At 38.4% G+C, this 12,816-nt stretch overlaps 1 protein-coding gene across 4 annotated transcripts in view; it reads right to left on the reverse strand.

The window, feature by feature from the left end:
- The window catches only part of Rasal2 (RAS protein activator like 2), a 381,000-nt gene extending 371,847 nt beyond the window's left edge, over window positions 1-9,153 (reverse strand). Inside the window, exon 1 of one of the 4 annotated variants that reach the window (XM_012517409.2) lies at window positions 8,648-9,153. In XM_012517409.2, coding sequence (XP_012372863.1) covers window positions 8,648-8,849 — 202 coding nt within the window. In that variant the 5' untranslated portion in view covers window positions 8,850-9,153. The remainder of the gene's footprint in view (window positions 1-8,647) is intronic. The other 3 variants (XM_023703627.1, XM_004643450.2, XM_004643451.2) reach the window with 3 other exon arrangements.
- Window positions 9,154-12,816: the final 3,663 nt, after the last annotated feature.

Genomic DNA, 12,816 nt, shown 5'->3' on the forward strand with positions numbered 1-12,816 from the left:
TATATATCTATTCATTCATTTGCTTCTTTGTGGATTGAATACATTTGGAAGGACACATAAAAATTTTAAGTATTTATTGTGTGGAGCAGACAGTAACTTCCTACCAAAAAGCAAGGGGGAAGCACAAGAGATGGAGGAAAACCCTGGAGTATCTTTTTATGCTCTTAAATTTTTGAAACAACAGAATGTTACCTATTTTTAAAATTAAATTATGGTGGCACACACCAATAATCCCAAATCTTGAGAGGCAGGAGGATCATGAATTCAAGACTAGCCTAGGCTACATAGCAGGGTTTTTGTTGTTGTTGTTGTTTTGTTTTGTTTTTTTTAATGCGAGGGGAGGTTGTACTGGGAATCAAACTCAGGACCTTGCACTTGGCAGGCAAGCGCTGTGCCACTGAGCTATAAGATAGCAAGATTTTTCTTTTCTCTTTTTTTTTTTGGCGGGGGTGGGTGGGTAAGTGGGGTAAGACTCTATGCAGCTCAGGTGAACCTTAAGCTCACTTTGTAGCCCAGGCTGGTCTCAAACTTACAATAATCCTGCTGCCTCAGCCTGCTGAGTGCCGGGATTACAGGCATGCACCATCATGCTTGGCTCCTGCACAGCAAGTTTAAGGCTAGCCTGGACTATCTACAAACACCTAACCTTGAAAAGACTCCAAAACAAACAAAACCAAAAAAAAAAACTTAAAAAAATTTTAATGTATTTAAGAAGATAAAATACACTGTTGAAAAACAACAGGATATAAAATATAAGCAACATGATATCAAGCATATATAAGATAAATACATACAGAAAAAAATGAATAAAATGTTAAATAGTTGCCTCAGGTAGAATTATAGGCAATTTTAAATTTACTTGGATTTTCATAAGTTTTAAATTCTTTACCTTAATACAGATTATATTTTTAAAAGATATTAATATTTAATGATATGAATCAAGAAGGTTAGAAATTAAAGGGAAAGGTAAAATGTTATTAGTTATCAGCCAATATTTTAAGCATCATATATGAAACGTATATGCCTTAAAATAACACTTCCAACTAAGGCATAAAAAATATGGTTAAAGACTTAGGAAAACAGAAATGAAAAAGATCTCATGTGTCTTCCAGTCTACCTCTTAAAGATCAGTATGAGATTACTCTCATCCTCCTACTTTGTGGATGTTTTGTTCATTTTTGTTTTCTGTTACCTAGGTAATGGCACTTCCAGTATTTCCCTTAAAGACTGTGAAACTAACAATCTGGTATTTCTCACTGTCTAGTTTTCCTGACCTTCAGCTTTAAAAGGCCATCTCCCAAAGGGAAAAGCAGCAAGATCTAGAAGCTAAATCAGGAGGCTAAGGAATCTGAAGTTAAGAGTTCCAATCCTGACAAAATATGGAATTACTTTCCAATTTTGGGAATAAGTTAATTTTCCTCAGTCAGTTTCTTTGTTGAGGAAATCTAAAGGATTATTTTGAAAAGTATTTAGGACTATTAATTTCAAAGTTTCTTTTTAATTTTTCACACTGCTCTTCTAATATTTGCATTTTCTTGCCTTCTACAAAATATATTCTTCTCTAAACTTTCATTCTACCTGTCAGTACCTGTATGTATTTACCAAACTCTTAAATTCAGATAATGAAAAAGGATGCATTTAGAAAGCCCACTGAAAGTAGCACAATGTGAACAGAACTCAACCAAATTGACAATTTATGAAGGAATAAAAATCCATTCAGTATTTAAACTGGACCCTTAGCAACAAAGAAATTGAACACAATTGATTAATTAATACTCGGTAAGGGTTAGCTGTAGAGATAAGATAACATCTATATCACAATCTAGCAAATAAAAGTTTTATTATGCCTTCATGGCTTGACTTATTTAACTATTTACTAACACCACTGCACTAGGCTTCAGAATTCTTTTCCTTTCTACTTATCACACACTTTTTAATGGTTATCTTCTGACTAGAAAATAAGCTAACTGAATTTGTAGAGTTCTCTACTGACTGGTCTTGAGAAGCACTTGATAGCCTTTGAGAAGAAAGGTGTTTTTACAAACATCAGAGTAATTAACCCTCTGCCAAGGCAAAGTGAAGCAATTTCAGTTCTCAGTACACTTCAAACTCCTCCTCCTCCTGGTTAACAAGACCAAACACCTCTCTGGTTACTTAAGTGCCTTTCCAATAGGGAAGGACAAGGAAGCAACACCTAAATTTTTTCTGGATTACGGTAGTCATTTGTTGAATGCTTTTTTGTGGTTCACCTACTTAAAAGATGATCAAATCACTTTATGCTACTGATGAGAGCAACTGCAAAGACAATTACATAAATCCTCTGCTTCAACTTACCTCATTTTTCTTTCTAATGAAACAAAGCATCAGAAACCACTGTCCTGCCACAATTTCCTTAGTAATCTTAGGCCTACTTCATCATATGAATTCCTTTTCTTTTCTTTAGGAAATCACAAAAATGTGTTTCATTCAACATAAAGAACAGGTCAATAGAACACAACTGTACACTTTTTTATTCTTTTTTTTTTTTTTTTTTTTTTGCGGAACCAGGGATTGAACTCCGGCCCCTGCACTTTCCAGGGAAGCACTTATTCCATTGAGCCATCTCCCTGGCCCACAACTGTACACTTTTTTAAATGTATGCATTTGATCCTATTAACGGAAAATAATGAAGTCATCCTAATAAACAGACTACTCTCATACAGGGGCATTCTATAGCTTTTTGAGTTTATGTCAGAAAATTTGTAGATTCTCAATTCCAAATCTGTAATTTCCAAATCAAACCAAAGCTTTTCTTATAACTTCTATTACAGAAATATCTAACTTGCAGGCTGGTGAGATGGCTCAGTGGTCTAAAGCACCTACTTAGAACAAGCTTAGCAAAGCACAGGGACCGCGGTTCAATCCTCCAGCACCACATGCCTGCCAGCCCCGCCCCCAGGTGGGCTGAGCTGGCCACACACAAATAAATAAATAAATAAATAAATAAAATTTAAAAAAGAAAAAGGAAATATCTAACCTGCACTGACATAAAGCTATTTACCGCCTATATGCCACTTTGTGTGAATTTTCAATTGTTTAACTGCACGAATATTAATGTGACTGATTCCTGGTTGTTACAGACGTGAATGGTTTATGTGACTCCATATATATACCATATTCATTTAATAAAATCAAGACATTTTTAGCACTCTAGTAAAACTAAAGAAGCACTCTAGTCCAAACAGCTTTTGAAAATAGACTGTGGATTTACAATTTGAGCCAATTAAAAGTATTTCCATTCTTTGAAAATCAAACAGCAATTAAAGCAAGATGATAGGCGGAATATGCTAAGATATTATTAAAAGAAACTTGTCACCTATAAACATTAATATGTCACAAAATATATATGAGACATAAAAATTTTGTCTCAAAGGAAGGAAAATGATGCTATTTTATTCAAAAATAATTTAAAAACAGTATGTGCCTAGACGTTCTTAGATGTTCCCTCTGATTTCAATGCATACAAAATATATTTGGAGATCCTTGACCGTGTCAACCCTGAAAGGCTACATAGGGCACATCCTAAGTACTTGAACTAAGTACTAAGCTTGAACTCAAGCTTCACATTTTGAGACGTTCTAAAATACTATTTCTCATTTGCAAAGGTTCAATTAACAGTATTAAGGAAATGAAAACACAAATATGTGTACATATACTTGTACTTTCAGGTTTCATTCTAGCAATCAATTAGCTATAACCCACAAAACTTTTGGTCTTGGTTGAACAATTTTATCAATCTATATATATACTATCACAAAATGGTGCATATTTAAGAGATGTAAGAATGAGTGATTCTCTAAGAATATTCAAAGTTAATTATATTAAGAACATTCTGTATAGGCCAGCGAGTTAGTCACTTCTAATTCAAAATGAAAAAAACTTCTTGGACTCAGTACTGATTGAACATTTTTATTTTCTTCTTTTTAACATTTTTAAATAAATACAGAAACATACTCGCTAGAAATACAATAAAATATACCTCATCTTTTGTCTTAATTCGAGAAGCATAAGCAATATCACATACTACAACTAAATAATACTTCCATCTCATCAACTTATATTCAGCTCATGAGAAATTGTTACCAAATTCCCACTGTCACATCTCTGGACTTAAGACATACTTGATGTACTATAATTAATTTCCTTTATCTTGGGTTTGCAGACATAGCTTAGACCTTTAGAAACTTTTCAACAGGTCTTTTTGTCATCAATAAACAATGAGAAGTGTACTAGTTTAATGATGATGCTGATATTCTTTTATTAACTGAATATTATGAGTCCTACTGATGCTATTAAAAAGTAGAAGCTTCCTTCCTGATCATTTATTATGTTAACTATACTTCTCTAGGGGCCAGGGAGATGGCTTAGTAGAATAAGCACTTCCCTGGCAAGTGCAAGGCCTGAGTTCAATCCCCAGTTCCAAAAAAAAACTTTTCTCTAAAAGCTTATCTGTACACACGTTTGTAGACCTATTATACCAATGAGTACAGAGCTCCACTACTGGCAATTCTAAAGACAAATATCCTAAATTTCTCCCAAAGAGTGTCCTACACTCATCATCCATTCACAGCAAAGTAGTTAATTTTAATGTTCTCATTGTTTACCAGAAAGCACTGACAGTAAGACTGGCTTTGCCACTCCCGTTTCCTTTTGCTAGGCTGCTGAGCTTTTTTAGCCAATTGACTTTGCTTTGAGGCTATAAATATCTGAAAAATGTTCTGCATTTGATGCTCTTGGATTTTGCATCCATATTTAGCTGTTTGTGGCATGCCTTTGTTTAAGCTGCTCTACCACCCATAAGATCAGTCAGGTTGACATCTAGATGTCCAAAGAGCAGACAGATCAACAGTCAACAGACACTGATTTAACTATGAACAAGGTACCAATCTGTTACATGAGGTAGCAGTGAAAGAGGTAGCATGACAGGAATTCAATGATAAACACAACAGTCTTATGAAAAATTTGGCTCTGATGGGCTCAACTTATTATAATACTGGAATAAAACAAATGAAAGATTTTACAACTAAAAGAAAATGAAGGTCCAGCTAGCATAAATATTTTCTCAAAGATATACAGTTGTTTATAAAGATATATTAGCAAAGAGCCAAAGGTTTACACCAAAGTAAAAACAGTGCCATCTTCAACTTTTGTGAGGCAGATTAAGAAAATATTGTTGCTAAAAGTTTTTGTTAACAGATTCCCAGAGGAGGTCGTGCTTTTGTGGTTGTTTGTTTGCATAATGATTCCAAAGTGGAGCCTACTACAGATAATGTGAGCTGTATAGCCACAACCCTTAATGCAGCAACCTATTATATCCTGTTTAAAACCCAGAGGACTATTTGAGATAAAGTCCTCAAGTTGTATGAGGTGGACCCAAGCAACATTTTCTTGCGAAAATACTCCAAGCAAATACTGTACCCTATAAATCTTAACAGGCATTCCTTTCAAAACTCAGTTCACTGACCTTCTGATAAAAGTACTTCTCCAAATTCCCCGCTCAAATAATAATTTAAATGTATTAAAATAAGAGCTTAGTCAACGACTGACTTCAAAAGTCAGGATGGAATTTTAGGCCAACTTGTAGATGAATAATGGTATAAGCCACAAAACCAGCCAATTTTAAAACCCAAAGGGCTCACCGATATCAATTACTCCAGGTTCCACATTTCACACAGAGCCAAGGAGGTAAACTTAAAGCTACTTGCCTAAAGTTAGAAAACCTATGGCAAAACCAGAATAAAAACCCAAGTATTTCAATCCCCAATTATAGTCTCTAGCCTTCTAATTTCTGGGTTTCTTTAAAACATGTTAGAATATACTCATCCAAGACTTTAAGCTGTGTAGAAAAGTATAGACTGTTTTTTTTTTTAAAGAATATAGGGGCTGGTGAGATGGCTCAGTGGTCTAAAGCACCTACTTAGAACAAGCTTAGCAAAGCACAGGGACCGCGGTTCAATCCCCCAGCACCACATGCCAGTCAGCCCCGCCCCCTTGTGGGATGAGCTGGCCACACACACACACACACACACACACACAAACAAATAAAATTAAAAAAAAAAAAAGAATATAGATGATTCAACACATTCAGGATCTTGAATAGACAAAACACATGGGAAAGAAAAGGCAGATAAACTAGTATTCTTAAATCAATTTTCTACAATCTAATATTTTTTACTTCAAAGACTTCCAAAAAATCAGAGGTAAATTAAACACTAGCTAAGAACATACCCAAGTCATTCAGATTATTTTGGAATATTTATACCAAACTTAAAGACAACAAAGTAGCCTCCAGGATAAGCTTCTTCTTTTTTTTTTTTTTCCAAAACCGGGGATTGAACTCAGGCCCTTGCGCTTGACAGGGAAGCACTTATTCTACTGAGCCATGTCTCCAGCCCCTGGGATAAGCTTCTTAGGGGAAGTAAAACTGCAGTAGTAAACAGTAAATTAAAAACAACTTCTATCAATTGATAGGAAGGCAACGGAAATTCTGTAGTTTGGCAAAGAAATGTGTCAAATGTGTATGGGTGTAAATATGTGTGTATGTACAGTAATTACTCTATGTTCTACATTTTATGTAGAAATTTAGAGCCAGGAAGTTAAGACTACTTTACTCACCCAAAATTAAACAAGTTACAGCAAAATCCGAGTGAAAATCCAAGCTCTCGACCCCCAGTTGAATGCTACAAAGTTCCCAAATTCTAGCTATCCATAAAACATGTTAAATACATGTGTGTGTAAATACGTTATACATATAACAAATCCTGCCCTGCAACAGAATATAAAAACAGTAACATATTTATACAGGTTACATGCAAACAACAGTAACACAAGGTATAAAAAGCCCAGAATTTTAGACATTGAAATATTTAATTATCATTTATTTGTAAATAACATGACCCTATCTCTAACATCATATAAAAAGTATATGCTAAAGAAGTCTGTAAGAATAAGAAATTGTGGGGCTGGTGAGATGGCTCAGTGGTCTAAAGCACCTACTCAGAACAAGCTTAGCAAAGCACAGGGACCACGGTTCAATCCCCCAGCACCACATGCCAGCCAGCCCCGCCCCCTGGTGGGCTGAGCTGGCCCCCCCCACACACACAAAAATAAAAAAAAAATAAAAAAAAAAAAAAAAGAAATTGAATAGGAAAATGTAACCACGGTATATACTAACTCAAACTCATTTCAGATTCTCATCAACCTTTGTTATATGCAATCAATTAAATAGGATTAGTAGGCAAATGGAAAATCAGACTAAAATTTTTAATCTTATCTACTGAGAATGAACTGGGTAACCTTGTATCACTTCCCACTTCTTTGCTTTAATTCTTCCACCAACAGAATAAGGCTGAAAAACACAAACTTGCACCAAAACACAAAATGGTCCATACATAAATTCACAAGAACTGGTTTAAGAAGAGTTGTTCAATTTTTATGAAAGACCATTTAGAGATCATTTAATCCAGTCCACCCATTTTATAAAACATTAGGGTTCAGAGTTCCAAATTTGTCTCAATTCACTTAACTATTGGTGGCAGAACTGACACAAGACGGAGAGTGATGGGTATGAATCCAATTGAACTACTCAAAAGACAACTTCTACACCAAGGTCACTCTTGAGTGGTAAACAGACCCTGTAGCAAAAGATGAAACCAAAACGATTTGGTTCTTGGTCACTCCAGACTCAAGTACATGTGACAGTGTAAGTGCTAGGTGCTTCAAATTTGCCATCTTATATGCAGCCACATTACTAATGTCTTGGTGATCATGTGAGCTAAGTGATAAACATTTTGCCATTACAACATTTTGGAAAGCCACAGCTAAACCTCGAATTATCAGGCTATGAGTTTTCAAAACCAGTATGGTTATAATGCTGCAACTACAAGTCTCACCCTAATAAAATCTCATCATTTAGTTTTAATTAAAAAGGCGGTTACTAGAACGCAGAGAGGGAAAGTTTTTGTGTGTTCATCACTTTTAACCTGCTGAGTGGCAACCCAGGCACTTTACAAATAAACCTGGAGAAATGCGCAATCTAAAACAAACCACACATATTGGAATAAAGGGTTAGCTTTGGAGCGTGACACTCAGGAAAAGGTTACAGACAAGTCTGTTCCACCAAATAAATAATGCGGGTTTTAGTATATTTTGCTTTTTATTTTTCTAATTAGCTTTTCCTCCGCTAGGCTTTCTCATACATCTACATTTCCAGTCTTGCCTCACTCAACAATAGAAAGAAACTCCATTCACATGATTTCCATAGCTTTGCTCCAGCATACCTTCTTGAAGATCAACTGGCAGTCCCCCTGAAGTAATCACTCCTGATGTAATCACCCTGAAGTATTCACCTGAAAATTTTGTCGGCAGAGACCAACTTCATAAACTCCCTGCGGGTGCCTGAAGAGATACATCCAAAGACTACATGGCTCACTTTTCCACCCAGGTGCTAATCTGGATAAACTTGTCAGAAATGCATCCCCCCAAAAAAGAGACGGGGGATGTTGACCCGGGATAGTTGGAGACCAAGAATAGGAAATGAGACTACAGAAATGTGTGTCAATCCAAGCACAGACAAGAAACAGCCCGAAGGATGGCCTGTGGTCCTTACCGTACACTCGGACCCAGCTCTGTTGCTGGCACACGGACTCAAGAAGGATCCGATCCAACATGCCACCGGCCACGGCTCCACTGACTGGGACAACCGCTTCCAGATCCTCCGGGGGCAGCGGCGAGTCGGAGTCCAGCCCCGGGAACATCTCCGGCCAGGACAGCGCCTCTGCGGCTCCTCCGGACGACGGGGAGAGCTCCATGGTGCCGGGCAGGACCGAGGCGGCCAGGCGGGCGCCCTGTCTGCGGGAAGGGGAGGAGGGCGCAGCAGCGGGGACACGGACGCCGCACACCTCCGTCCCCGCCGCCCACCGCCGAGGGCCGGGCGCCGCAGCCCACCTGCGGCCAGAGGGAGGAAGCCCGACGCGGGCTGGGTCCGGGCTCAGGTGTGGTCCCTCCCGGGAGGGCACGCTCGCCCTCCCGCCCCCTCGGATCCGCCCTCCTCAGCGCCCGCCGGCGTCTCCCGCGGTCAGCCCAGGCTCGCGCCGAAGAGGGCGCGGGGCCCCGCAGGGCTGGGCTTGGGGGCGTCGCCGCCAGGGGCCGCCCCCTCTGACCGGCTCCAGCTGCCGCCGCCTCAGAGACTCCGAGAGCCGGCTCCCTCAGCCTGAGGGGGCGGTGGTCCCTGGCTGTAGCCCGCCAGTCCGCAGCAGCCCGCTCTGGAATGAACCGGCCCGACCCCCTAACTCTCAGGCCAGGGCTCCGGCCCCGGCTCCGGCTCGCGCTCCGCTGAGGATCCCACAAGCCCCGCAGCCGCGGCGGTGGCGGCGGCAGGCGGCATCCCAGGGTGATAGACCAGAGCAATCGAAGGCCGAGAGCCTGGCCGCGTGTGCAATCGAGTAACGAAGCGGAGGAGGAACTGCTGCCGAAGACAGGAAAAATTGAGCACCGAGTTATTCATCCGACTCGGCCCCGCCCACTTTTCTAAAGCCTTCTGCAGAACAGCCTTGCTGCGCGGTCTGGGTCTCCCGAGCTGCTGTTCGCTTTAGAGACGGCCTGGGGAGGCAGGGTGCGGGAAATTTAAAAGGAAGGAAAGGAACTTCCTTATCTTCTCACTCGTTTCCTAGCTATTTATTTATTTATTTATTTATTTCTGGAACGCTTCTTTCTTATTGGACAAAAAGATTGAAGATTGACGTCTTCATTTAAGTCACCCTAGGGGAAACGCCCCCGTCCTTCTCTAAAAGGAGAGTTGGCAGCGAGTCTGGCTGGGATTGTGGAATCTGTACAGAATCCGCGCTCAACTCCCGATCGGCGCTGAAGCTGTCATCGGCTTAGAATAGCATGGTTAAAAAGTGTGGTGTGGATGGATGGATGGGCCTACTAAATGAAAGACTCAGAAGCCCAAAACTATTAAGCAAACATGCTTGCTTTTTTGCTTGCTTGTTTTGCCTTTGATCTTTGTGCAATATGTTATTTGTTGGGGATTTTTCATCTAATGGTAGTATCACTTGTGTTTTAATTTTGGTTTATTTGTAGAATGTCTCCTTCCTTGACCTTGACTTTTATGTACACCTAAGGCAGCATTCATCGGTTCAGATTTAAGAAATAATAAGCAAATAATAATGATAATTTTGAAACTGGACACTAGCAACTGAAGTCATGCTTTGCATGGCTGTTTAAAATGAAGCAGGATTTTTCCATAATTACTTGTTTGTTTAATACACCTTTTGAAGAGTCTAACGTTTCTCTCTCTCCCATTGCTCCTTACTTTGCACAGTCAGACTGGTGTGCAAGGTAACGTTTGTGTTTTCTGGGTTTGCAGTATATTGGTGTGTTACATCTTAGCAAGGGCGAAAAGAATGCTTTTTGTAAATTTCTCCCCTTACTTTGAGTAATAGCATTTCAAACAAGAAGTGTCCTAAGTGATAATCTCGTCTTGCTTCTTGTTTAACAGGTGAAGAAACAGGAACAGGCAAGTTGCCCTGCAAATCAGCCGCCAGTACAGATGATTTTTACTGTAACCTGATGATACTGATTACTTCAATTTTTCCTTCAAGAATCCTTTGCAATTAAGTTTGTTGATCCGTTGCTTGGTGACATGTTGGAGAGATCTTTTCTGATATTTACAGCTTTGCTTGCTTATTACACAGTCAGTCTTCCAAGTCTAAACTATCATATGTGCTTTTGTGAATTTAGTATTGAAGCCAGGAAGCTACAGGGCTCAACTCTGAGCAGAGCTAGAGCATTTTCATTTATACTAAACTACTGTTGATGTCTTGGTAACATAAATCATAAAATAAGTCAATAATGGGCATCAGATGTACAAGTTTGAGTTTCTCTTTATTAGTATAAAAGGAATTTAACAAAGCAATTATCTTGACAGCATTAGCAATAGTATATGAAAAACAGATTTTTTTTCCCCAAAAATTTGTTCTCTCAGTGGCACTACTACTACTATTTTGGGGGCTGAAGAAAAAAACCTCTGCCCCAGTAATCTTTTTTTTCTTAATAATTCTATTTTCTTCATCCTGACCACTGAAGACTAAATACTAATCTCTACTTCATCTCCATATCCTGACCCTAGACTAGCTGTATGCCATTATCTAATTACCAAAGTGATATGGTACCTGTAATTTATATGATGTTCATAGTTTAAGAAAATATTTTGACCACCTGAACAATAATTCTGTGAAATAAGCATTGCCAATATTTTTTAGCCTTTTATTTTTAGCATTTTATTTTTTATTAATTTTATTGAGAAAGAAATAACAATGAGACAGTTTCAAAACAGGTTAGTAGGACGGTTACAATAATTAATACATTGCATATTGTCATTTTTGTAGTAGTTATTCATAGTATAAGATACAGACACAATATCCTGTCCAAACACCATTAGTACAAATCTTTCTTCTCATTGAACTAAGAGAAAGTAGCTGTATATCTATCCTATTTTGTATATAAAGATTTTTTTCACTACAAAATAGTCCTTTATCTCTCTTTTTTGTTTAGTTTTATCAGAGATGGGTATTCCTTTGCCATTCAAATATTGTAGGTGTGTAAATTCAGCAAAATAATCCAAGATAGTCCAGTAATGCATAATAGTAGTGGGTTATCCACAGAACTGGCAATGTCAGAAGTTGTTGACTTGAGCCTTTTACAGCTCAGCATATTAATATGGCTTTACTTTTTACACCTCATTTTTATACTTTTCTGCTGGATGGTTAACACCAAGATAAAGCAAGACCTATATAACAAAAAAATGTAACTGTTGTATCTGACAAGGTCAGTCAATTCCCCTCAGGATTTACCCTGAAACCCTGTACCTCAGTTTGTAGATCTTTTGTCAGTGTCAGCCATGTGGATGAGTCACAGCCGTTACTTGACCTATTTGCTCTCTGTGGAAGCTTGAGAGAATGTTTTCTCTCTAGGTGACTCTCCTTAGGCACACTGTACACCATCAATCACTTTCCTCTGTGGCCCCATAATCTCCTTGATCAGAAAATTTGGAACACCACTGAGGTATAGGATATAACCAGTATTTTTAAACACCATTTAGCCAATGAAAGAAATTGCAGTACAGAATTCCATTAAGCAAACTACCTAAACACAGCTAGTTAGTACACTAAGATTGAAACTAGCCTTCTAATGTTTTTAATTTACCAGTGAGTCTGGATTCTGAAAACATTTTCTTCTTTAGCAGGTAAAGTTGTTCTGACATTTGTGGGGGGGAAAAGTAAACATTTTGTTTTTTGCAAAGTATTAAGAAAAAAATATTGGAAAACAACAAAACATAAAAGTTATAAACCAATGTGCATTTCTAGAAGGCAGTTAATCTGACTTGGATTTATAACAGTTGCATCTCCATATGGAAATCCCAAGTTTCAATGCAAAGAAAGCCAACTCCAGTGTTTGCAAACAGTCCTTTGTGTATGAAGTACAAAAGAACTGATGTCTTTTTTAGCCCTCTTATTTCTCCATTGTCTAGAATCTTGCAACCTAATTTCTCAGGGTTGATGTACATATTTATTGACATTGAAACACACAACCCCCTAAGATCCAAGGCAATCAAAAATTAGAAACTATGAAGGAGATAAATATGTGCCATTGTTAATAGTGCTAAAAAAGCAAAATCTGGCAACGGTCTGAGATTTCCAAAAAGAGAGGCCGGGGAGATAGCTGGGGCTGAGGAGATAGCTCAGTAGAATAAGTGCTTGCCTGGCAAGCACAAGG

Source organism: Octodon degus, unplaced genomic scaffold (assembly GCF_000260255.1).
Source record: "Octodon degus isolate 3935 unplaced genomic scaffold, OctDeg1.0 scaffold00176, whole genome shotgun sequence".
In the NCBI taxonomy this organism is placed as follows: domain Eukaryota; kingdom Metazoa; phylum Chordata; class Mammalia; order Rodentia; family Octodontidae; genus Octodon; species Octodon degus.